This window comes from Suillus discolor (assembly GCF_016758755.1).
Source record: "Suillus discolor strain FC423 chromosome Unknown F5147scaffold_1, whole genome shotgun sequence".
Classification (NCBI taxonomy): Eukaryota; Fungi; Basidiomycota; class Agaricomycetes; order Boletales; family Suillaceae; genus Suillus; species Suillus discolor.
Window position 1 is genome coordinate 529,160 of NW_024541248.1, and position 25,766 is coordinate 554,925.

The 25,766-nt window shown below is 45.2% G+C and overlaps 8 protein-coding genes across 8 annotated transcripts; 7 read left to right on the plus strand and 1 right to left on the minus strand.

The window, feature by feature from the left end:
• Positions 1-2,866: 2,866 nt before the first annotated feature.
• Positions 2,867-3,526, plus strand: F5147DRAFT_562718 (uncharacterized protein; the record flags this gene model as incomplete). Its single annotated transcript, XM_041430637.1, has 2 exons — positions 2,867-3,124; positions 3,173-3,526. Coding segments are annotated over 2 exons (612 nt in total), but the record flags the coding sequence as incomplete, so codon positions are not given.
• Positions 3,527-3,709: 183 nt separating this feature from the next.
• On the plus strand, positions 3,710-4,122 carry F5147DRAFT_766475 (uncharacterized protein; the record flags this gene model as incomplete). Its single annotated transcript, XM_041440783.1, has 2 exons — positions 3,710-3,762; positions 3,813-4,122. The coding sequence occupies 2 exons, from the start codon at positions 3,710-3,712 to the stop codon at positions 4,120-4,122; spliced, it is 363 nt and encodes a 120-aa protein (XP_041299937.1).
• A 346-nt stretch (positions 4,123-4,468) lies between these two features.
• F5147DRAFT_647038 (uncharacterized protein) lies at positions 4,469-9,371 on the plus strand (the record flags this gene model as incomplete). The annotated part of the gene is made up of 20 exons (XM_041433175.1): positions 4,469-4,570; positions 4,625-4,705; positions 4,760-4,783; positions 4,830-4,934; positions 4,984-5,070; positions 5,122-5,856; positions 5,889-6,083; positions 6,132-6,308; positions 6,363-6,547; positions 6,798-6,826; positions 6,982-7,003; positions 7,211-7,262; positions 7,485-7,600; positions 7,653-7,722; positions 7,792-7,879; positions 8,032-8,151; positions 8,195-8,211; positions 8,526-8,652; positions 8,850-9,118; positions 9,168-9,371. 20 exons carry the CDS (start codon positions 4,469-4,471, stop codon positions 9,369-9,371), a joined length of 2,805 nt encoding a protein of 934 aa, XP_041299938.1.
• Positions 9,372-14,084: 4,713 nt separating this feature from the next.
• F5147DRAFT_662412 (uncharacterized protein) lies at positions 14,085-14,523 on the plus strand. The gene is made up of 2 exons (XM_041434779.1): positions 14,085-14,402; positions 14,471-14,523. Exon 1 carries the CDS (start codon positions 14,105-14,107, stop codon positions 14,369-14,371), a length of 267 nt encoding a protein of 88 aa, XP_041299939.1. The 5' UTR covers positions 14,085-14,104; the 3' UTR covers positions 14,372-14,402; positions 14,471-14,523.
• Positions 14,524-17,654: 3,131 nt separating this feature from the next.
• F5147DRAFT_662424 (uncharacterized protein) lies at positions 17,655-18,088 on the plus strand. Its single transcript, XM_041434780.1, has 2 exons — positions 17,655-17,969; positions 18,036-18,088. The coding sequence occupies exon 1, from the start codon at positions 17,675-17,677 to the stop codon at positions 17,936-17,938; it is 264 nt and encodes an 87-aa protein (XP_041299940.1). The 5' UTR covers positions 17,655-17,674; the 3' UTR covers positions 17,939-17,969; positions 18,036-18,088.
• A 909-nt stretch (positions 18,089-18,997) lies between these two features.
• Positions 18,998-19,816, plus strand: F5147DRAFT_662426 (uncharacterized protein). The gene has a single exon (XM_041434781.1). The coding sequence runs from the start codon at positions 19,106-19,108 to the stop codon at positions 19,403-19,405; it is 300 nt and encodes a 99-aa protein (XP_041299941.1). The 5' UTR covers positions 18,998-19,105; the 3' UTR covers positions 19,406-19,816.
• A 169-nt stretch (positions 19,817-19,985) lies between these two features.
• F5147DRAFT_756560 (uncharacterized protein) lies at positions 19,986-21,948 on the plus strand. Its single transcript, XM_041440349.1, has 2 exons — positions 19,986-20,040; positions 20,092-21,948. The coding sequence occupies exons 1-2, from the start codon at positions 20,031-20,033 to the stop codon at positions 21,567-21,569; spliced, it is 1,488 nt and encodes a 495-aa protein (XP_041299942.1). The 5' UTR covers positions 19,986-20,030; the 3' UTR covers positions 21,570-21,948.
• A 504-nt stretch (positions 21,949-22,452) lies between these two features.
• F5147DRAFT_756561 (amino acid permease) lies at positions 22,453-24,628 on the minus strand (the record flags this gene model as incomplete). Its single annotated transcript, XM_041440350.1, has 10 exons — positions 22,453-22,458; positions 22,512-22,745; positions 22,806-23,134; positions 23,186-23,261; positions 23,321-23,536; positions 23,592-23,811; positions 23,861-24,005; positions 24,123-24,234; positions 24,292-24,430; positions 24,480-24,628. 10 exons carry the CDS (start codon positions 24,626-24,628, stop codon positions 22,453-22,455), a joined length of 1,626 nt encoding a protein of 541 aa, XP_041299943.1.
• Positions 24,629-25,766: the final 1,138 nt, after the last annotated feature.

Here is a 25,766-nt window from a genome sequence, read left to right on the forward strand (position 1 = left end):
GCGTCTGCAAGCAAATCTTCACTGCCCAAAACTACTTCAGCCAACATCAGCGCTCGTGTATTCACATGGAAAAGTGATTGTCATCGGCTCTATCTTCCTTTGAAGAATTTGTAGGATGCAAGAAAAGGGTGTGCACCTCACCTGGCCCTCTTGAGGTGCATGAAATGCCGAGGGAAGTGTCCGATGCATTGCCCGTTGACCTTAGCTCGGATGATGCCAACACTTCTACGGCGACTCAATATTCTGAGGCTGGAGTCCATCCTGCTCGGCCTACCTCTGGAGGAGGGATTACATCCCCAAATTGTGAAGTAGGAGACATTGACGGAGGAGAGGACGTTAGTTTGGCATGGCGGAGATTGCGATGTCAGAACCACCAGCTGCCCCTGAGATATAGGGATGTGCTTCCACAACCTCCACCTACGGTGCCCAGGGAAGTGCGAAACCAACCTCCAGAATCTGTTGGATCTGTAGTCACTTTATGTCAACGACCCGCCTTGCACGCGTGCACGGTTTTTTGTACCCCTCCAAATATATTTGGGCTGGTGCATCAATACTTTTCCTTGCAACTGCCACCCCACGATCCAGAAGAGTATGTCACTCTTGCAGACCTCTCGTTTTTACCGGGCGCCCCCAAGTTTCTGAGCAACCTCATCCGTTGACTACTTCGAGCAGTGAGTCTCAGTACCATCCCTATCCAAACCGCTCTTCCTTTCAACTCGGTGATTGGTATTGGAATCAGGAGATCCAAAAATCGCAAAGTGACTATACTAAACTGCTTGGAATCTTGGGCAACAATACATTCAATGTCGCCGATGTGACATCTACTCATTGGAAGAAGATTAACTGCCAGCTGGGTGTGAATGAGTACGACGAGGAAGATGGAGAGGAATGGGAAGATGAAGATGCTGCATGGAAATGCACACCGGTTTCCATTAAGGTTCCTTTTTCTTGCACTACTGATGCACCAGGTGCTCGACTTTACAGAGCTGCAAATTTGTACCATCGCTCCCTGGTGGCGGTCATATGGGAGAAGCTTGCTAATGCTCGAGATGACAAACTTTTCCATTATGAGCCATACCAGCTTCATTGGAATCCCCCCCATCTAGATGACGAAGTCCTTATACACGGGGATCTGTACACGTCTGTGTGTTTCCATGAGGCCCATAGCCAACTGCAAGAATCGCCAGGGGAACCAGGCTGTGACCTACCTCGAGTGGTGGCTGCTCTGATGTTCTGGTCAGACGCCACACAACTTACTTCATTTGGAACTGCTAAGCTCTGGCCTACATACATGTACTTCGGGAACGAGTCCAAGTATCGCCGTTGCAAGCCAGTTGTGTCACTTGAGCAACCATGTTGCTTACTTTGAAACAGTATGCATGCCAAGCTTGTGGGCTTTAATTTATACTTAACTGTTGCATTGCCAGCTCCCCGACAAATTCAAAGACTTTACTGGCGGAACCAGTGAAAGTGCGACTCACTGTCATCGGGAATTATTTCAGGAGCAGTGGAATATATTACTGGATGAGGAGTTTCTAGAGGCGTATGCGCATGGAATTGTCATTCACTGTTGTGATGGTGTCATGCGTAGATTTTATCCTTGGATTTTCACGTACTCTGCAGATTATCCTGAGAAGTGCGTGATTTATCTCTGGTTCAATAATGTCAATTCTAATTTCGCCAGAGTTCTTATAGCCACAGTTCGAGATTTGGGAGGGTGCCCATGTCCCCGTTGCCTCATTCCAAAGGATCGGATACAGGACATGGGAAGACCCCAGGATAGACAGCAACGCTCGACCCTGGAACGCAATGCTCAAAAAAGAGGAACTTTGGTTAGTGAAGCCCGTAAAATGATATACGAGAGTAACTACGCAGTCAGCAGTGCACCAGTAGAGCGCATTCTCAAGCCACACTCCTGGGTGCCCACCTCAGTGAGATTTGATCACCAATTGCTGACTACTGCTAACCATGCTTCAGAATGCTTTCATAGATCGCCTCAGTCTAATGGGGTTCAATATTTTTCATGCTTTGGTGGTAGACCTTCTACACGAATTTGAGATCGGTGTATGGAAGATGCTGTTCATTCACCTGTTGCAAATTATTGTGGCACATGACAAGGATCTAATTCATTGATTGGACGAGAGGTACGGTGTTAAATACTGCGTTGCTCGTAGTGTTCAGCTGATTTCTACCATCAGGTACAGGCAAACCCCGACATTTGGCGCAGCCACCATACGAAAGTTTACATCCAATTCTTCCGAGATGAAATGTATGGCGGCTCGGAACTTTGAGGACCTCCTCCAGGTACAAGTTCACTGCATATCGATGTTGAATAGGCTACTGATGCACTATGTACAGTGTTCTATCCCTGCTTTTGACGGCCTTCTTCCCAAGCTGCACAATCGAACTGTTCTTCAGTTACTATTCACCATGGCTCATTGGCATGGGCTAGCTAAGCTCCGCATGCATTCTGATATGACCCTCAATATCATGGATGAAGTGACGTCGGCGCTCGGGGACCAATTTTGTAAATTCAAGGCTACAGTTTGTGCCGCATACCAGACCCACGAGTTGCACCAGGAGGTTGAAGCTCGTACCCGACGTAATACAAAGAAGGCGGGGACACAGACAGTAGGGCATAAAGGAAAAGCAAGCTCGCGCCTTGCAGAACAAGGGCAGGCAGACCCTTCAGGGTGATCAACTCAGAATGTGCAGCGAACGAAGGTGTTCAATTTTTAAACATACAAGTTTCACGCGTTGGGAGACTATGTGTCTATGATATGCTGGTATGGCACGTGTGATTCGTATAGCACTGAACTGGTGTGTTCTAAACTTTTCAACTGTGAACTTGACTGATTGATTTCAGGGTGAACTCGAACATCGTTCTCCAAAGGCCAGATATCTCCGCACCGATCGCAACTTATTTGTCAAACAGTTGACTCGAATTGAACGCCGTCAGGCTCATATTCACCGTATCAGGGACAGAACTGTTTATCGCCCCCATGTTGAAATTTCTGAGTTGGTGACAAGTCCTGAAGCTCATCACCATATCGGCCTGACTCAAAAATACCCTGTACACATAGGATCGTATTTACACAGCCACAAAGGAGATCCTGCCATCACAGTGAGTTCAATCATACCCCATCGACAGACTTCTAACACACTCATGCAGAATTTTGTTTCAAAATTGAAGGGTCATCTATTGCATCGTATCAACACTTCGAGCGATTCTCTGGGTTCCCGCAATGAATATGACATCAACACAATAATCATCAAGGATGATCGGATGTATCAGCATAACATTGCAAGGTTCAACTACACAACCTATGATGTTCGCAGAGGCCAAGACGTGGTCAATCCGAGGACTTCCCACTGTAACATCATGGTCCTCCGCACTGACACTGACATAGGAAACCAAGGTCACAAATATATCTACGGGAAAGTACTTGGTATATATCACGTTAACATGATCTTTATCGGAAGCGGTATGGTTGATTATACTCCCCATCGAATGGAGTTTTTATGAATATGCTGGTATGAGCCGATCGATTAGGACTCCACCTGGGGGACCTTAACCCTAGACCAAGTGAACTTTCCGCCTCTAGCGGACAAACACTCATTCAACTTTCTTGATCCTGCAGATGTCCTTAGGGGCTGTCACATTATCCCTCGTTTTGCCAGCCACAAGAGACATGTCGATGGATCGGGTATGTCAGCAAGTGCGGGAGATAAGGATGATTGGTGTGAATACTTTGTCAATCAGTGAGTTTGTCGCATCGTATCTTTGATACGTAGCATCATCTTCATGTCAGATTTGTGGAACGTGACATGCTCATGCGCTTCCACTTCGGGCTTGGTGTCGGGCATGTCTACTCTCACCAACGCGCTATGCAAGTCATAGTTCAACAAAATGATATCACAGCGCAGTCCACGTTTGTCGGAGAAGATGACGAAGATGCCAGAAACTCCAGAGAGAGCGATGAAGGTGCAACTGACAATGAAGATGAAGATGTTCTGATAGTAGATCCCACTGAACAGTGGTGTGGTAGTAGCCAATCATCGCTGTTAGAGCAGTATGAAGAGATGTACGACAGTGAAGTAGAATTGGATTATGAAAATTAGATCATATTGTGATGAAGAACGTAATTACACTCCATCTATGACTACTCTAGGCATCTGATTGTGGCAAGTGCTGCGTTGAAGTCTGTTCTAGGCATCGGATGGCGTCGAAGCTCCTCGTTTAGTCAAGCGTCCATATTTCAGAGGACTGTACATGTAAATATTTTGATGGTATAATGACCGTATACGTCAGGATCCCCTTTGCGGTGGCGCCGAGGTGCCTTTGCTTATCCTGGGGTTCAATTTAGAGTTTTGAAAAGATGTGTCCGTTCAATAACTCAAAACTATCCAAACAAGAATGATTTAAAAGTCTATTGATCTCTCTTTGCCATTCTCATTCTCAATCTCAATGGCTTCCTCCTCCCACATTGCCCACGATCACCATATGAACGAGCCGGCTGCAAAGCTGGACTCATTTATGTTTGACAATTCTGGCCTCACACCCTACTGTGTCAATTTTTTTGTTACATTCCAAACACAGTGAACCCGCTCACTCAGTTTGCAGGGCGATTCCGTTGGTCTGGATGATATTGACTTCATTGGTTATTTGGCTTTGGGACCTGGGCCGACTCTGTACCCTCTATATGTAAGTACCTGTCTTTCTGAAGAAGTTACATAGTGCTTATCATTGTGGACCTAGTATCGACCGATGCTACATAATACTGTCAGTGGTTGATTTTGTGTGAGACTACATACTTACTTCCTCCTAGTTGACAGTGCCCATTTCTCTATACGCTTATGTGCTGACACCAGTCATCCATCGTTCGGCCTTGGAAACCAAACAGAGCACAGAAGTTCCCATCTACATTAAGTCTGTAAGTCGAATTTCTATTGTGTTTGTGCCCCCACTGAGCAGTTCTATAGTTTCATGCTACGAATGCGCATTTAAATTTGCCTACGAAGTCCATGAGGGTAGGTCCCGATAACCAGTTCTATGTTGTGTACGACTGTGTAAGTCCGCCTTTCAAAAATATAGGTATCTCACTTGACAATACACCATAGCTTGGTCCTAACAACCCCACCACTGTCGTTCATCTCGCCCGGCATCCTACTGGTTATTACCCTTGGTCCAACATTGATTTCACAGTCCTTGCAGCCACATCAGATGCCTACAACAGTAGTGGTGTTGCAATAATCCCTGGTTCTTCCACCCTCATGACTTCGGACGACGTAACTGAAGCCGACAGTTTAAATGATGCCTCCATGTTGGATGAGTCTTGCGGCAACGAACATTTGATACCTGGAGACCCAACCAGTGCCCATGCATCCCAAGCAGCCACATCGAACTCGCCAACTATCTATTCATGGATTTCATACTCAGGCAACATGTTACCCAGCACCGCTGCCAGTACCCATCAAGTCCACGCAAATCACAAATCAACTCCCACTTCCAAGCGAAAAAAAGCGAAAAAAGCTGCTGTACCCGAAGGGGGCCTCAAGAGAGTCATGAATAATTATCCGAAGTGGAAATTGGCCCTTGCCTACCTCCGGGTGCTGCTACGTATAGCAGTTTGCATTGGTGAAATCCCAAACCCCCACCGGCTCACTTTTGAAAATCGGGCAGAAGCTATTCGCAATGTCTGGCCTTGGGCTCTCCTTCGGGCTAATATTGATTCCCGCGATTTGGAAGAGGGTGGGAAGCTAAATTTCTCTGACACGCTAGACATACTGACCCCCTTCTCAGTGTTGTCGCTTACCACTAAGACTACTATGTCTCATGACGATGTATTGAAACTCGTATGTATGAATCCTTACTTTCATTAGCGTAGCTCATCCCAGAACAGGCCAACCCATCACTCTCAGAGTTTGTCTACGATACCAAGCGCTTGGTGTCATGCTCGATCAGCCATGCTCAGGCAGGCTTCAACCTCGACGACTTAGGTGCAGGCATCTTATTGCTCGACATGATTCAAACTCTGCTCCAGCAGTTCATTAGACCAAAATCGAATGTTCTGCCGATTAGAGTAGGTGTCCCGCATTCCTTTGGTCGTTAGTCTTATTTCGCCCTGCAGGAAAACGGTTTTGCTTGGTTCCTCACCCACCAAATTGCCAAAGAGATCATGTGGCACATTGTTTTTCGTACAACTAGCACACACGCTGTTCGACTGGTGTTGGCTGATCTGGAGCCAACAATGTTTAGAAATGTAGATCACCCACCCTTTCTGACTATGTCGTTTCTGGGGTCCAGTGTAAGTCTCTTTTTCTTTCTGTTTCTTTTTTCACTGGCTTATGACGTGTTTGAGTGTTACGGTGCTCTCCTGCTGAAATACACAACCTTAACGGAAATACCCGTCGATCTACTACAATATCCACACCCGGCTCAGGTGTACGAAGAGCTCTGTGAGATGGCTGTCACACTTGTCCACGAGCGCAATGACGAGGGTCACCCTGAGCTCATGTTCAGCTTGGCCCAATTGTGCAACATTATGTGAGTTCATCGGGAATCTTATGCTCCGCTGGCTAATGGGAGCACAGTATCAACCAGGTTTTTCGCCTTGGCCGATCACATGAGTGATTAAGTTGGCCAATAAATAATGTCCTATCTGTATCTCATCCGCAGTAGTCTTGTTTTGGAATGTACATCGATATCTGTTATCTGTTGGGCTGGAAACATTTTTTGGATTGTTTAAGTGTGATGGGGATATGTGATGCTGAGCGTCTTGAGTGTGATCATACAGCCAGAATGGTGGCGACTATGTTACTCAAAGTAAGCAATATCAATGTTCACCAGCCCCGCACTCACGAACGACATTTAGAGATCAAAGAAAAACTAGATAACCTTCTTATACATTTCAGAAGTCCATATACCTGTAGTTTGACTGAATTCTGCCGTGTCTTTTTTCCAATTCTTACCACTACCAGAGAGTTCGTCGGAGGAGTTTTGGTGAGTATATTTATTTATTCGAATGCACAGTGACCTTGCTTATTTTGAGTCAACACCTTTCGGCAGTGTAATCGCTTGGCCCTCTCGCACCAAAGCTCAGAGACGAGCGCTCACCAAAGCAATAACCCACCTCTGTCCCAAAATGTATGATGACCGGCGAGTACACGTCTTCCTTCCCCTTCTCAACATTTATTCATAATGCTACAGCCTTTCTTCTGCAGATGTTCTATCCGCCTTCCCTGCATCTACATCTGCCATTGTCCGCCACCAAACCTCCTTCACCTATCATCAATCATCCGTCAAACTTATGGCCCACACCCAATCCTCCTCATCTATCTCTTCGACCCAATGTCTTGTTTGTGTAGAGAGTAGCTGATAGTTTACTTGGTGGTCGATACTCTAAGGCCTCGCTCGGATTATGAAGGTATGTTGAATGACAAGATTAACCTCTGTGCATGACATCTGACGTATGCACATGCAGGTATGCAAATCTGAATACTGCTGGGAATCTGTCCAAGCTTCCCCAGACAGTTGCAAATTTAAACTTGCGACCACGAGGGTTCTACAACTCTTCCGGGGCAACACTATCATCATGAGGTATGTATCGTGACTTCTTTACATTAATCATTATAACCAATGTGGGACGCAGGGGGAAAAATGTTGCGACACCATACTCATTCGCCCGAGCTCCGGTTATGTCGAAGGACAATCGCATTCAGGTGACCAAGATTGCCCGAATAACTCGCTGCATGAAACATTGACGATTCTGTCAATGTTTAGACATAAAGGGAATACACATCGTACCATTCGACAACTCCATCAAAAGTCTCAGTGATAACATCTTCAATGTCTACCTTGAACTCTACTTCCTCGAAGGTATGTATACTTGAGTTAATATATATGTTTAATGCACTTATCTCGCTTAGCATAATGGCTGGTCCATCAAGGCGACACATACCTTGTTCGTGGCAGCATAGCAGTACTAACGCAGGGCTTATTGGCATGTCTGAGGAGTGTCTGGCGATAAGCTATTACCCCTGCTGTCCTTGCTGGTGTTGATGTGACTCATGCGGAGAACGAGACTGGCTCATTCTTGATCAATGGCCCGCCAGACGAAGCTGCAGCCAAGTTTCTCCGCCGAATCTCCGGTTTGTTTTGTTGATTCCAATTTAGTAATTAATGTTGTTTTAGAGTTCGATCACTGCCAGGTCAGTACGCCATTGCATCCAAATTAGGACGAGGTCGAAGTGCATCATCGCTTCCAAAATTCTGGTATTATAGAGTCAAACATTCAACAATCGTGTAAATATTCCTTGAGCCTTTCACTCCCTGCAAACCTTTTAATATGTCAATTGTCACTTCAGCTTCTTTTTCTACGTCCCAGTCACCTTCAAAAAAGCCACTTTATTGAAATAGAACACGCCAAGAATGCCTTGAGATTTTGGCTCCAGAACTTCAGGGCTGAAATCATTAGTCTGCTCACATTGTTTTTCATACTAATCATTCATAAGTTGCCCTCTAGCTTCCATACTCCCTCTACACTACAGCTTCTGTGCTGTTTGAATCGGTCGACCCACACGATCTGATAGCTCTCCTTGACATGAGCATCAGGGAAATCGCCATGCAGACGCAGCTCCAGCAAGAGGACAGTAACACAGTACTGTTTTTGCAAAGAGGGAGATGCTTTATGGAGGAGAGAATGTATTGAGCACAAATGGAGGTTTCATTGTTCAGTAAAGCTATGGCAAACTTGTGCGAAAAACTGAACACTACAACTAATTCAACTAATTCGTGTGAGTTATTCTATTCAAAAGGTCATGTCCAAAGAATTCAACATTGTTCCTAGCTCCATCGCTTGCTACAAAGCTCCCCCTGGATGCTGTCGACTATGAAGGAGTATGTCAAGAATCTCCCTCGGTCAAATTCGACTGTCCCAGACGCATAGAGGCTGTCCAATCCAAATGCATGACATGGCTTTCCTCCTGCCGCAAGGCATCGCTTCTGATGTCATCACGTTTTCATGACACTACAGCAGTTGGTAACAAAGCTAGCCGAGTACTTATTGACCCCCCGCAACATGTAAATGTTTCTTGCTGCCATGAAAACCTCTCAAAGGTGAGCGTCGCTAATACTACGAAGGACCTGGTATTCTGACATTGTGCAGCCAGGTGATCCAATTCTTCACCTACCTGGTTACTTGAAATCCCATGTTGATGATATGGCACGTCGTGCATACGTGAGCGCATGCCTTGCGGAAATCAACAGACCTCTAGGCACCGGTACTGGTAACGATAACAGCAACCACTTCAGAGCAGAGAGTAAAACACTGGATGAACTCAAGTATGACTTCCGTTGTCTTCTTAGATAGATGATCTATAGATAAACACCTACAAAATCAAAAATCTCCACGGTCAGTGATTCAGACAAATACCAATGACTGATAACGTGGTTGTTCGTGGGTGGCTGTTTACACTTCCCCAAGCTATGTTCAGACAAAAGTACTTCCTGTGAGGTCAGTAGCAATACCAGTCAATCCAACAGTATGGACGCAATAGAAAATAAAATAAACAGAATGTAGTCAGCCCAACGGTATGGTGATGACAAAAAAAAAAATGATTCACTCCAACGGTATGGCAGTGTTTAGAGAACAGAGAAAAGTCAGCCCAACAGTATGGTACTGATAAAAAAAGAAATAGATTGATAAGAGAAACCCTTCCTTCAGTAACAATGCTTCTTGTAATAAATTTACTACAGAAAGTCATGTGAAATTATAGCAATCACCCCCTCAGCACAAACAGGTAGAATCAAAGGTCAGGACTAATCAGTGATCAGTAGAACTCTTAGTTCACTATTGAACCTGCTGCCAAGGAACTCACAATGAGTATTAAACAGAATCAGGAACGGACGTCCTTGGATTTCAGTACCAAGTCCCCTATTCAATGACTAAAGTCTAGCAGACAAAGAAAACCCTGGCTCAGTATCACTACTCAGATGAGTGAGGTCAAGCGTCACTATCAACTTCTGATGTCTTCCTACTAAGCCGGTGCTTAGATGGACGTAAAGACAACACAAAGATCTTGAAACAAATTCAGACAATAACACTGAGACGTGAACGAACTGAACAGAAAAAGAGACAAATGAAAAGAAACAAACAAACAAAGAAACAGAAAAAGAAAGAGAGAAAGAAGAAAGAAAAGAAAAGAAAAGAAAAGAAAAGAAAAGAAAAGAAAAGAAAAGAAAAGAAAAGAAGGAGACTAGAGGTTCACCAGTAGAAAATCAAAGAAAAAGTTTGCTCACTGTTGAGCACAGTGAGCTCAAGATATTTCACAGTTGTTGATGATGAGCTAAAGGTATTGCTGGATGTTGCTTACAATGACCTCTCAGTTAGTTGCTTAACAGCTCTTGTCACTGTTGTTGATACTGATCACACTTCACACTCAAATTTATTTTGTGGGGCTTAAAAGTTCCCTATATACCTCTTTTTATTGGCAAAAAGTGGGGTCTTATATAGATAAATTATGGTGGCTGTGTTACTATTTCCCACGTTCTAAGGGGAATAGGCTTAGTCAGATTGTACCAATACTATTTACTGTAGTCATGTGCTTTATAATTTGTGTCATCAAGCTTTAGTCATCTCAAAAAGGTTGCTTTGTCATGATTTGGTTTAGGGTCATAGGTCACCTGACTGTTAGAGTCATATAACTTAGTATCATGTGACAAATATTAAGTAACAGACTGATTATGTTATTTGTTGGTGTCTTGTTATGATGTTACTTTATTGACCGTAGAAATGACACGAGCCGTGTATTTAGAGTGTTAAGAAAGTTCCCACAAGGCAAATTATGCAAGAACTATTTTACACTGTTACTTGACATGTGTGGGATTCAGTCTGAGTCATTGTTATTGCTGACTAAGCAGAATTTACCGCAAAATTAAATATACAAGAATATTCAGCCTATCTGAGTCTGTCTGAGAAATGAAAATACTATCTGAACTGCAGTCTGAACCATAAAGTAAAGGAAGATTGTTCATAATGATTTCTAGGGTATCGGGCTCGTGAGAGAGCATTAGTCATCCATGCACCGAACCGGTTTGGTGCAGGTCACTGTATTATGTATTTGAAGAAGCAACGCGCACAGTCCGAAGTGGACATGTTTGCTGAAGCCATAGCACGCACTGTTGGTGGGCATGAACATTTTGCTTCAAGTTTTCTTACATTAACATTGCTGTCAGCTTGTCAGAAGGCGCATCTTCTGCCAGTGCTACGATGATCGAACCACCTCTACTTGACGATGATTGGTTTGACGGTTGGAACTCAACCTCGTCCCTATCTTCCAATATTTATGCACTTCTGTGAGACTCGCTACCGTCCAAGTCCAAAGCCAAAGCCAGGGTTTGGTCATAATTATATTTAATTATTTTCTGTTGTACGTCGGCCTTGGTTTGTTTTATGTCATTCTTGCTACCTTTTTCATCACTTCATTTACCAATCACCATTTTCCCAGTGACAACGTCTACTCGCCTGTTTCGAAGTACCGCCCATTGTCTTCGACTCAAACGTACCCCTTATCTGCCTCTAACTCAAATGTACCCCCTATCACTTCCAACTTAAATCACTGAGCTTCCCCACATTACTGAACCCCTGCATCATACTATCTTCACTTATATCCAACAAGTTGCTCCCACCTGTTTCCTTCGAGCCTGGTTTTAGTGTACAAAATGACATGCATTGTTTCCTACAACATTTGAATTCACTGTTTGCTTCGTATCAGAACTGAAATAGCATCCTCATTATTATAAGTTCTACCGCGCTATTGAATCTTCTTTTCTGGACTCGCAGAATTCTGAGATGCTGCGAACGTATAACTTACTCCAATTTTGTATTGTTATTAGCAATGCTTGTCCGTACATCGCAGTTTCGAAATCTAGACTTATTATTACATACTCCTGAGTGACACTTTAATAAGTCCACCCACACTGATACTACATGGTACTGCTCTGTAACCACCTAGCACCATTGTTCCATGGACTCGGCCGTGGTGATGATCAGGCAGGTGATTGCAGGCGGACTGTCATGATTGTAGTTTTTGCAGCTTCTATGCAGTTTAGATAGTAAGACATATCCTATTATTTAAAAAATGTTGCAACACATTATGTTACAAGTAACATCGGTCACATGGCCCCCCTATCATTTTCCCTTCGTCCTTGCCCTCACCATCTACCAGCTTGCCCTCCTTTACCGACTTTCCATTGACCGGATCCTTGGGACCATTCCTGTCCCTCGCATCGCCCGCCTCTACGCACGTGCATGCACGTTCCTTCCCCTGATTCGACCACCAATGTGGTCCCGCACCTATGACTCGGTCTGACTCGTGCCACCAATGTGGCTTTCCTCTTTCTGCTCCTTCTGACTGTGGATTCCCGCACATTGTATTCTTACCGTTGGTCCGTCCCAACGTTTATCGGTCTCATTCCACATTCGACCATCCATCACTAATCCGGCTCTGTTGCCAATGCACCTATACCATTCTCATTTCCCCTTTACCCTTACCTACTGTGCGGTAGCCTTGCCCTTAACCCTCTCCACTTAGTATAAGTAGTCGGTCACCCTGTACTAGATTCTCTAACTTGAATCTACTCAATCTTCCCTGGAACATACTTCCCTCTGAACGCCCCTTTGGCTTCAGTCTCTAGTATCTTTTCTTAGTTGCTCATCGCGACTAAGTCTACCTCGATCGACCTCATCGTTCGGACAAGACTGTCCTTACCTTGAGCGACTTCATAGACATCCGTCTTAGAAGTCATGTGACACGTGCGTACTGTGATCGCTGCCGACTCATCGTCGCCAGTCTCACTTGCCATACCGGATCCTTCCGGTTACGTCACGAACATTAGCAGACGACACCCCTCTTAGGGCTCCGCATAGCAGATCTATTTGAGTGCGTAACACATTATAACATTACTGGAAACGCAAAAGCTTTGTAAATGCTAGCCATGTTGGTGATGGCCAGACAAGTAATTACAAGCTGGCTATCACAATTGTAGTTTTTGCAGCTTCTATGCAATTTAGATGAAACATATGTCACTATTTAAAAAATGCTACAATGTATTATAAATCTACTGGAAATGTGATGACCTGTAGTCATTCAACTACAGTGTATGGACATGCAGTTATCTCACTGTTGTCTGCTTCCAAGACATACATCCAGATGATATTTCTCTGGTATAGTCATATCTTATTTCACCTATGTGTGACACTATGATAAAAATATCTAAGGTTAAAAAATGATGTACAATAATGTGTTTTAATTACCAATTCTGTCTGGTCATATCAATTTTGGGTTGATTCCCTGATGTGACTGACAGGTCCAGCAGCTTCAACAGATACATCGTTACAAGACAGTCAATTGGTGAGTTCCATTAAAAGCTACCCAATGTATTTTAATTGATATCTATTGCTGTAGAAACACGAGAATGAGGCAGCTGCCATCACACAGTAAGTACTGTCTGCTTACCTTACAAGTATATCTAACAATGATTTGTTCTGTCAAGGACTCCCATGTGCCAGAAGCTGGCGCCAGGTGGGCCACGTCATCCTGACGCACGGGTGGGGGTGCTACAGTGGTATATAGAGTACACTTTTTATTGTAATTTTTTCGTAATACAATTGTTTTTGGTCGATTTGCATCGATGAGCAAATATGGACAAGTCAATTGGGAGCTACAGGAATATACTAGAATCTACGGTACACTAACACAATTGACGATACGCTATTTCGCTCGATGCGAGTCACTAAAAATCGACTATAAGTCTCATCTTTCTCCGGAAATCGACGTGAATCTTATCGCAATATTTCCGTCGTTTTCCGGAGATACGGCTAGGACCGTTTCTCACTGGGGATCGCACGATTCACCAGCGAAAGATTTTCCGCTGTTCCACACCAAATTGCACAGACCTTGTTCAATCTGCTGGCATTGCAGTTCGAAGACAAAGATGGAGTTATCTTGCATAATCATGACAAACATATAAAAGCAAGGTATCTTGCCACTAACCCATTAGGATTTATTCCAGCCTTCAGACCATATCACATCCTCACTCACAATGCGTTTCTCCTTTGCAATTTTCCTCGTCGTCGTAGCTCAGATGGCATCATCAAGCTCTGCCACGCCTGTTCAGGCCAGTGTGATCCAAGGTTGTCCCGTCTTTTGCGTCTACAAACACGAATGCCGCAGATGCCCTGGAAAAAGTTGCGTGAGTTATAGTGGTTTGTGTCCTGGATTTAACCATGACTCATCGATACGGCAGATCGCCTTTGTATGTGCTGTGAGTAGTGTTTCTGCTTTTACATCGGTGCAGTATGGTTCATGACACTGACACGCGAGTCACTAGTGATCGATTGCTGAGTTGATCAATTAAATAAAGTTTCCTGTCACTCGAATAATGGAGGGATTGGAATAGACGACTCACTTTTAAATTACTCGATAGTCGTCAGCTCATCTGCAACACATTTGAATGTGCATATCTTATGTACACGCGAGTGTATGTTGATCATTTTGTACTTGTAAGTAACGTCGAATTGCATCGTTGGACTGGCGCGGCTGGCAATGTGCTTGCCTCTAGCAGACGGAAGCTGGTGTGGCCTCGACCTAATGATCATGCTACCTACGACAACGCCCGAAGGCCTGACTAAGCTAGCAAATGGTGGCAAACACCCGCCTGTGTCACCCCCCGCTGGAGGGGTACCCCACTCCATCGTTTTCCCGCTAAAAGGTGCTGTTGTCTGTGAACTTCCCTAACATCACGTAGTCAAACAGCAGTGGGATGACGAGGACAAGTCACGGAGTAACTTTTTATATGCATGGAATTAGCACGGAATGTGGATCTCCGCGTCCTGGTTTCTCGAAAGGTAGGTGCGTTTAGACAGATGTTTCTGAAGATTTTAGGAAACGTCACGAGGCTTGTCTGTCTAAATTGGCTTCAAACTAGAAATGAACATTGATCGACCTGTATGGTGTACATAAGTTCTGTACATGATAAAGACCTGACCTTACCCGTAATATTTCCAAATAGATGTAGATGAGGAGCGTTCTTATGTAGTATATGATGGGATGATCATCAGCCACGCAGACGCTGATTGCTCTCGGCTGAATGAACACTATCGCATCATCAGCACGATGGAACCCATCAACTAGAAGAAACTTACAGACTATAAACGATTTCCGAAGATCAAGATCTTACGAATGACCGTAAATATGCACCGTGATGGTGCAACTTGACATCATAGTAGGGCGCTAGTCCCGCGCCAAGCTTTACCAGACATACATGATTCTTCGTGCTGCACGTATGCCTCAAGGTGTCAAAATCACTTATTCTGTGTATATGCTATGCACCCGTGATTGATTATTCGCCGAGTCAGCCCTTGAAAGATATCATTCCTTATAAGATTGTAAAGTATGACCTGAGTCATGCCAACAAAAGTACAGGTCATGGCAGGCCCGGCCAGGGATTCAAACTCACTCACGAGGTATATTGTAGCCATTGCCCCATGCCACCTATTGTCACAGTGGCATGACGGGATCGGATCTCCCCTTCCCAGGTGACGGATGAAGCTAGTGGCGTCATGCTAGCAAGGCTTCGGAGAATAAGTAGCATGAAGGTGGAGCCTCGACCCGAAGGGAAATCAACCAGCGGCACTGAGGATGACGGGGAGAATGAATGTCAACTTGAACTTCGCAGTTACTCAACTGCTGCAACGAACCCCACGTGATTTGATGCTTAGTCAGTGCCAGGTCCTCACTATGGCCACGAGTGTCAACCGAGACCCACTTGACTGTTGACTTTTGAGGGAGCGGACACGCGGGGAGAACGTCAACTAGAACAAGCAGATAATCTCAGTCGTTAGAAACGGACTCTATACATTGAGTATGTACCTAGAACAAGCAGATACTAGGTAGTTCAATTGTTAGCTTTTAGAATGTAATAAGTGAAATAATCGAGCACGTACATCTCAGTCGTTAGAAACGGACTGAGATGCTCGAGTGGCTGCACGAAGCCTTTTATGATACGGTAAAACACGGAGGAGAAAATATATGTCTGAAACATGCGTATTGGGACTCGGCCGAATGACGACGCACGAGCGCATTCGTACCTGGTCCGATGCCACTCACGTCTCCCCCTGGTCCGGTTCGGCTTCGGACTTCAACATTGACTTTGTGAAATACCGGTACAGTTTGAAAGGGAATGTGCAAATTAGCGGCATAATGTGCGAGCTGTGAAGGTGTAATTGTGGTGTTCGCAGGACCGAGTGTAACTTTAGCAATGTAGCGTGCAAGTGATTCACGGAGGTATGAGGCACCATAGTCACTCTTGATCTTGTCAAATGTGACGGCCTTTATAGTCGGATGCTTCGTCATCACCTGAGAACGAGCAAACGACATATCTGGAGGGCGGGTCTGATTCCCCGGATAAGACTCCGTGGCTCCGAGTTTCCACTGAATATATTGTTGGTGACGTAGAATATTCTCCCTTCGTTCGAGCCAAGAGGCCATTTGCGCGAATTCGTTTTTGTGATTTGTCGAACGGTAGGCATCTTTTGCGAGGTCGATATGGAGGCGCTCTGTGTATTCAGTACTATAATTATCTGTTGTGCCATACATTCGAATCATGTGAGTATAGTGAAGCGCAAAGTGAAGCTTTGGTAGGTTGAACGAATTCCGAATTCCAAGATCGATGAAGATATCCTTGTTCTCGTGGAAAAGTTCCACTGGCAGGGCCTCGCCAGCGTCTCGGAGCTGTGACATGGATATTGTGCGAGATATAGAAAATCCAGCAGACCATGGACAGCACGGAGAAGTCGGGCAGAGGACATATTGTTGGGGAGTCTGATATCAATGATGATGCGAGTAAGAACCGACAGATTTGGTTGTACTCAGTGCCGCTCAATCGTGAAAGTGTTGTAATACCCTTCATAAAATGTCGAATGTGGTGATTAAGAGGAAGGCGCCGGCATCGTGCATCTATCTCTTCGCTACTGCATGCTTCAGACAGCCAAGTGAGGAGGTGCTTCACGAGACCTTGATATAATTGATGGAGAATGTCTGGTGTGATAAACTCGAAGATATTGACCAGCGGCAGTGTCTCCCAGAAAGGATGAATGATAGGCTTAATGCCAGCCTCCGTGGTGACTGTAGTACCTGCATCTACAACCGTTGCGTGAGTTTCAGTAGTTTGTGTCCTGGATTTAAGCGCACGACTCACCGACATGGAAGACCTTCGTTGTATGCACGACGTGACCGTGACGTAATAGGAACCGGCCCAATATATCGAGTAACTTCAGAGTACAAGCTGGAGTTGATAAGATAGACTCGGTTCACAGAGCAGAGAAATAGAACTTGATCGATGAGGCATTCGTGACGTGTCGATGATGTGTGCGTAAGCCATGCTTGCACAGCTGCACTACTGCTGGCAGGTCAACCCAAGCAAAAGATTTTCTGCTGTTCCAGACCGAATTGCACACAGACCTTGTTCAATCTGCTGGCATTGCAGTTCGAAGGCAAAGATGGAGTTATCTTGCATAATCATGACGAACATATAAAAGCAAGGTATCTTTAATTTTCACCAACCCGTCAGGATTTATTTCAGCCTTCAGGCCATATCACATCCTCACTCACAATGCGTTTCTCCTTTGCAATTTTCCTCGTCGTCGTAGCTCAGATGGCGTCATCAAGCTCTGCCACGCCCATTCAAGCTGGGATCGAAGATTGTCCCGTCTTTTGCGTCCACAAATACGAATGCGCCTACTGCCCTAGTAAGAATTGCGTGAGTTATAGTGGTTTTTGTCCTGGATTTAATCACGACTCATCGACACGGCAGATCGCCTTTATATGTGCTGTGAGGAGTGTTTCTGCTTTCACATCGGTGCAGTACGGTTCATGACACTGACGCGCGAGTCACTAGTGATCGACTGCTGAGTTGAACAACTAAATAAGGTTTCCTGCCACTCGAGTAATGGAGATTGGAATAGATGTCTCACTTTTAAATTACTCGATAGTCATCAGCTCGTCTGCAACATATTTGAATGTGCATATCTGATGTACAGGCGTGTGTATGTTGATCATTCTGTACTTGTAAGTAACGTCGATTTGCATCGATTTGCCGCTAAAAGGTGCTGGAACTTCCCTAACATCACGTAGTCAAACAGCAATGGGATGACGAGGACAAGTCACGGAGTAACTTTTTATATGCATGGGATTAGCACGGAATGTAGATCTCCGCGTCCTGGTTTCTCGGAAGGTAGGTGCGTTTAGACAGATGTTTCTGAAGGTTTTAGGAAACGTCGCAGGGCTTGTCTGTCTGAATTAACTTCAAACTGGAAATGAACATCGATAAACCTGTATGGTGTACATAAGTTCTGTACGTGATAAAGACCTGACCTTACCCGTAATATTTCCAAATAGATGTAGATGAGGAGCGTTCTTATGTAGTATATGATGGGATGATCATCAGCCACGCAGACGCTGATTGCTCTCGGCTGAATGAACACTATCGCATCATCAGCACGATGGAACCCATCAACTAGAAGAAACTTACAGACTATAAACGATTTCCGAAGATCAAGATCTTCCGAATGACCGTAAATACGCACCGTGATGGTGCAACTTGACATCATAGTAGGGCGCTAGTCCCGCGCCAAGCTTCACCTGACATACATGATTCTTCCCGCTGTCAAAATAACTTATTCTGTGTATATGGTATGCACTCATGATTGATGATTCACCAAGTCAGACCTTGAAAGACATCATTCCCTATAAGATTGTAAAGTATGACCTGAGTCATGCCATCGTAAGAGCAGAGTTCTCGACTCGACAAGCTACGTAAATTTGTATCATGACGGTATCAGTACTCAATTGCGGTCGGAATCACTTACGCCGTGTATTCCGGTCGTTCCTTAGAAAAGCATATGTATGCCAGCAAGGAGCATACAGGCTGAGACTCTTGCAAAAAAATTCAAATTCACATCGTTCAATTAGGGTTGCGGTGGAACAACAGATAAGTTCTTCCTAAAATGCATACACAAGTTATTCAGCATATAAAAGGAAGAAGATGACGTTTCAGATTTATTCGATCGCATCCTCATCGCACACAATGCGTTTCTCCTTTGCAATCGTCCGAGTCTTCGCCCTCGTTACTGCTTTTGCATCATCAATATCTGCCATGCCCACTGATGCTAGCATTGGGTACTGTCCCATGTTTTGCCACAAACAGAGTGAATGTAGTACCTGCATCTACAACCATTGCGTGAGTTTCAGTAGTTTGTGTCTTGGATTTAAGCGCACGACTCACCGACATGGAAGAGCTTCATTGTATGCACGGGTTGAACGTGACGTAATAAGAACATACTAACGGCCCAATATATCGAATAACTTCAATTTTGAGTACAAGGTGGCGATGATGAGATTAGACTCGGTTCACAGAGCAGAGAAATAGAAGTTGATCGATGATTTAATTGCGGTGATGATGCGACGATTAGTTTTGAGCGTTTTGTCTCTTGTTACTTGGAGCCTTCCACAACGATGTAAAGCGGGAAAAACTTGGCCTGGAGAGATGACGATAGGACTGACGCGGGCCACATTGAGGTCATTCAGACACTGCGATGTGCACCTCAAAAGATGGGAGACCCACCCACATTTCGAGACGTGAAACGCGGTGAGAAGCGGGGATGCTTGTAACCAGGAATGGAATCTTTGAGCAGAGCCTGTCAACGAAGCGTGGGTTATGCGCTGGCAAACATCAAGAAGGTCGTTTCGGAGATATAGGGCATCATGATCCTGCCTGGACAGTACTGATACGTGGGTATATAAACAATGAGTGTAAACAATAATTCAAAGTCAGCGGTGTTCGAAATAGGCAAGTGTTGTTGATGTACGAAAAGAGGACAATGGTTTGGAAGCACAAAAGACATGTTATTATTCAAAGTTAGATATATACCAGCCATGCACTCAAGGCTTTTCATCCATCCACCTACAGCATGAATATACGTGAGTTATATTTTCTTGTCTTTGACCACCAAGTAACTAACCTCCTCACAGTTTTCAATCGTGCTTCATTGAAGCGTAGCTCTCGTACTCGCACCAGAAAACCCTCAGACGCTGGCTGTCCATCAACCCTCGAAATAATACCAGAGTGCTTAGAAATTCAGAACAACTCACGACTCACTCTATCCGAATTCCCATTCTCAATCGACGATGCCTTGCTCATGCTCAATGACACCCCTCGTTCACCTACTCTATCTGCATCCTCTTCCACAGATGATAGCATGCCTGCTACCCCATGTGCATCAGACGACGAAGATCTTCCTCTCCCAACTCCCCGTCTGACACCAAAGCGCATCACCATTCGTCCTCTGTGTATAACCAAGACCCGTTCTATAGTCTGCGAGGACGCCACCGATCCTCCTGAAGAAGAAGACGAGTACGATTTTTACACACGCCAATTCGAGGACTTTATCTCCCTGTACTCGCCTGTGCCCTCTGCACCTGCACCAGCCCGTCCAGAATCTATCATTCTCTCACACGAGGTGGCACCCCAGCCACCAAAACCACGCGGACGCAGTCGTTTCTCAAAGGCTCTCCCACTCCTTCCTCTCCCTACCCCGCCTCTAACGCCTGTTCCACCCGTTCCGCAGCTACCAGTCTCAGGTATCCGGAAAAAACGTATCCTTCCACCCTTGCCAATCTACCCACCACCCCCACCCCCAATTGAAAACCGCCCCCCTCCTCGTATGGCTGTCCCCTCTGACATCGAAGAGCTCGATGTTCTCGAACAAGAGGAGCAACAGCCAGTTTGCCCAATCATCATCGAACAAATATGGTTTGACGATGAGGAAGAATCCATATATTCTCAGCCTTCCTTCGTACCAAGCCAAGACATCCACCCCACTGCACCAGTCCCGGAAACACTCAGCCTTCCTCGCGCAAGCACCGACTCTGACACTCCCCGGTCGTCTCTAGACTCGTTTTCAAGCAGCCAATCCCACTCTTCCTTCTCATCCTCGAGCTCGTCTGAGGAAAACGCCCCTATCTCCCCCTTCTCCTTCCCTCCCACTCCAGGACCCGAACTCCACCAACTCCGCAGTCGATGGAGCTGTTCCACGATATCCTCACACGTTACTGAACCTCCACGCACAATTCTGAGTCCCTTGCGTGGGGTGTTTGTGTCCAAATCGAAAATGAATTCAGGGTCAAGGCGGGCGCCTCCTCCTCTGCTTCCAATTATGTCTACACCTCCTCGTTCTCGTCCATCACATAGCTCATCGCCTTTACAAACGCGGAGCAACACCCAGAATCAGACCCGGTCACATAATCCGTACATAATGCCTCTAACACGAATGTTATTCCCCACAACGCCCTCCCCGCCCACAACGCCCACGCCTAGCAGGCACATCCGCCGTCAACAATCACGCTCGTCGACGTCTTCTGAGTCGTCTGAAAGCGGGAGCTGTGAGAGCGGAGGCAGTGCGGGGTTGAAAAGGAAACCGATTCCTATTGAGATGTTTTTGAGGGCTTAATTGTCTGAGCGTGGGTGGGGTTTCGATCTTCCTGTCTATTGTCTTTTCCGTTTTGTTCTTTTGTTCAAAGGTTTTGTTTTACCTTTTCGTTGATGTCTATTTGCTCTCGTTAACGACGACGACGATTTATGATTATTGTATTCATCATCATCACTCGCAGCTCGCTCATTCATGCATATTAATATCCATAATGTACCTGCATCTTCCGGTCACTTTGCATTTCCTCGCTGACACGTCTTTCGTTTTTTTTTATCTCTGAACTCTTGCATGTCTTTGCATTCCATTACGTTTCTACGCACTCTCTCTGTCTCTATAGCATGGTCCACTTGTAGCCTAGTTCATACTACGATGAAATGATATCCGATGTTTTGACGTTCCATTGCAAAGTTTGTTGAAAAATGTTCGTAACGAGCGAGACCCCGCAAATTTCCCACAGAGATGTCTTTACAAGGTTGGAAATCCAAAAGAAAACCCGTTTCTCCGCAAGGTTCACTAGATACAGGGTGCAATGTGCTTCATCTATTGCAAGGACCATTTTGGCCAGTAAGATGGAAACTCGTCGTGTGACAAGATACATCATTGTCGAGACAACTGGTCTTGCAACAGAACAAAACGTTGTATTCACGGTAGTTAAGGTCCGAGATACGAGATGATGGTGGCTCAAGTGATGAGAAAAATTAAAAAAAGTCCAAGCATAAGCATCGTAAGCGATACACAAGACCATGATAAACTTGAAATTGATCGGATATTATTACATCAGTAGAGTTGGTAACGACATACATCAACGAACAGCTAAGTACATCAGACAATTGAGGACTTGTAAAAAGTGATGTGATTGACGCCAATTAATGGGCCCCAGGTGTTATTGCAGGTATTGCTACATCTACAACTGAGATGACGTTAGTGATGTCAAAAATTGCAAAGTGAAGCAGCTATACTCACCAGCCATTGCAAGAATGCTTCCAGCTTGTTCTTTGGCGGGGGATCCTCATACATGTCCGCCACAATTTCAGCTACATCGGTCTTGAAGTCCATGTCCTCTGGAGCAACAGGCTTGGTACCATAGTAGAAGCGAGCGCCAAGGTACATGACTGGCCAGGTGATGAAAAGGATGTAGTTGGTGATGAAATTTGCAATATCCCACTTTCCTTTGAGGAAAACGTTCCATCCGTTGAACTAAAGAGTAGAGGAACAGTTAGTCTCAATAGCATTAGTGGATATGAAAAGTTGGCATACGAAACAGATGGTGACCGTTGAAACCGCTCCCCACCACGCTGCGTATGGCTGGAGATTTGTGTAGTAAGGGAACGTCTTGCGGTCGATGCCTTGGACCTGTATGCCCTTGTAGAAGCGGAGGTACGTCACCGAGATACCAAACCACGTCATAAGGCCAGCGACGGATGTCATGTTAGCAAACCAGATAAATACTGAGCCCGCGCTAGCGGACACAGCCATGAAGGTAAGAAGGGAGAAAGAGGCGGAGAAGAGGATAGCGACATAAGGCAGCCCGTTGCGTGAGGTTTTAAGGAAGACCTTGGGAGCATTTCCTGAGATTGCAAGACCATCTACGAAAATCGTTTATTTCGATGAGTTGACTCCCAGATAAGTATACGCACAAATCGCACGAGACGAAGTGTACAAGTCACTAGATGCGGCGGACCATGCCGAGGTCAACAAACAAGCATTGATGATCTGTTTTGAATACCAATGACAAATTTCTAGGTAACAAGGGAAGGCCAAATGCGGCTTACCGAAGGAAGTGATTTGATTCCCGCTTTTTCGATAGCAATGACGAATGGAGACTTGGCGGCTGTTTCATCAACCAATTTGAGATGTGGGTCGTTGGATGGTACAAGCAGACCAATGATGAATGTTCCGCCGATGTAAAAAAGCAATATACGGATGTATACTCGACGGATGGCTTTGGGCAAGTTACGACGAGGATTCTTCGCTTCTCCAGCAGCAATCTAGGTGGGATTCGTAAGTAATGGATTTATTGAACAAGCTTAGAGTATAACGTACAGCAACAATCTCGGTTCCAAGGAACGAGAAAGCAGCTTGAATCAAAACAGCCCAAAAGCCAAGGAATTGTCCTTTGACACCTTCGATGCCATTATACTGAACGAATGGTCCAGGATTTTTCCAGTAGCGGAATCCAATGCGGTCATGGTTTGGGCCACCTCCCAAATCGATGATTATACCGATGATAATAAGACTAGTGATTGTGATGATCTTGATGGATCTGTGGTGATCTCAGAATACAAGGTTGGGATATAGTACTTAGTACGCACGCAAATATGAATTCCGTCTCGCCGTAAGCGCCAGCGCCGAGCATGTTAATGGCGAGAACGACGACAAGACATATGACGACCCATACTGAATTATTGACAGCGGGATTCCAAAAGTTTATCAACACTACAGCAGCAGAAAACTCGGCTGAGATGATAAAATGTCAGTAGGTACGCTAAGAAAATGTATTTAACTCAAGTACCAGGTGCTAAAGAGTAAGAGGTCAGTAATTGTGAGAAATGGAAGAGGAAGAATGGGACTTACAGGTAATCGTCCAGTTGTACCAGTAATTCCAACCCACGGCAAAAGAGAACGCAGGGTCGACGAAGCGCTCGGCCAGTTTGATGGGACCACCAGGTATAGGCAGGTAAGAAATCTACGAGACATAAAGATCAGGTATGTGATCTAGATCTAGGGCGTGCAGCAAGCATACCATTTCACCTAAAGTGATCATGACGCAATAGACGATGGAGCCCATGATTGTGTAACCGAGCAACAGACCGATGGGGCCTCCTTGCGTTAAGGAGTTTGCAGTTCCAACAAAAAGACCAGTACCGATAACACCCCCAATACTTGACGGAGGTGAGAATTTATCAGAAGAAAGAAGAAAATATAACAGACCTAATCATGGTGATGTGACGATTCTTGAGTTTACGTTGCAGGATGTTCCGCGAGGGCCCTTGAATAGACTCTCCATCATGGTTTGAGATGTCAGAGAATTCACCTCTGCTAGTGTGATAAGCAGCAGCATCCGTCTTTTCGGTATCCATTGTGGCGAGCGCCCGTGAGCGAGAAGAGTAGGAGGGAAGAGATAAGACTTCAACCCAACCACGATTCATACTAGATATATGAGTGTCCGGTGGGCTGTGGTAGTGTCTTCTTTACAGACATTGATCAATAAAGCGCATCTGATTGACCGAGTAGGATTAGGCAGGCCAGGCACCGCACGGTTACAGTGAGGGCATCATCGCTCCTTCTCCCTGGAATTCCCGTAAATCTACTCAGGCAGATCTGATAATTTCGCTGAAAGAGGTATTAACATAATGGCATCTACCATTCCATGCAGCTCCTATATGATATTGTACAGCATCGGCATCTGATTGGAGTAATACGGTCTGCCATTTGGAGGTACAACATAGCCTGCCAGTGCTGTTTACACGATGAGCCTATAGCTACCAGCATTTAAACATAGAGATAACTTACCGATCAAACTCATATCATTGGAATCTCACTCGCGGAGAAGCCGCGTAATAAGGCGCGTCATGTGGCGCGCCATCTCCGAGTTGCAACATCTCACCGTAGTTTTGGCCTTTATGACCGCAACGTGCAGCCAGCTGGCGGCCTTCACATCGGTATCAGTTAGTGGTTTCTTGTATCCGTGGACCGGGAATGTGGCTGGCAGTCTGTAAAAGCGTACCTCTAAAGTATGTATATCCATAGCATCCCCATAGACGTTGACTGTATCTGCATCAGAAACGAGTAAATTGAACAGTGTCCCAGAAAATGGGCTAGTCGTAAACCTACACTGGGACTGTCGATAATGAAATCCAATTTACTGATGCCGGCAGATTCTGCTTATGATGTTCATCTATGGCAGATCAATGATCATATCTTATCTTCAGCTGCTACTATAGCTAGTGGTAAATGAATTTTACACGGTTCAGACAGGTTAAGACTTGCCAGCACACGGCCCTTCTTCAAATTCATGCGTGCCCTCGCACGACTGGGATCGAGGGGTCTTAAGCCCTGCGGTGGAGACTTGCCTACAATCCACGCGGCAAATTTTGCAGCAGGTTGGCGCAAAGTGCATGTGCTCTAAAAACAACCCTGAATTGTCGCATGTCACATTTGGCAGAGAATTTTAATAGTACCTATATCATAGGAAGGAACCAGTAGCTTACAGCCTCC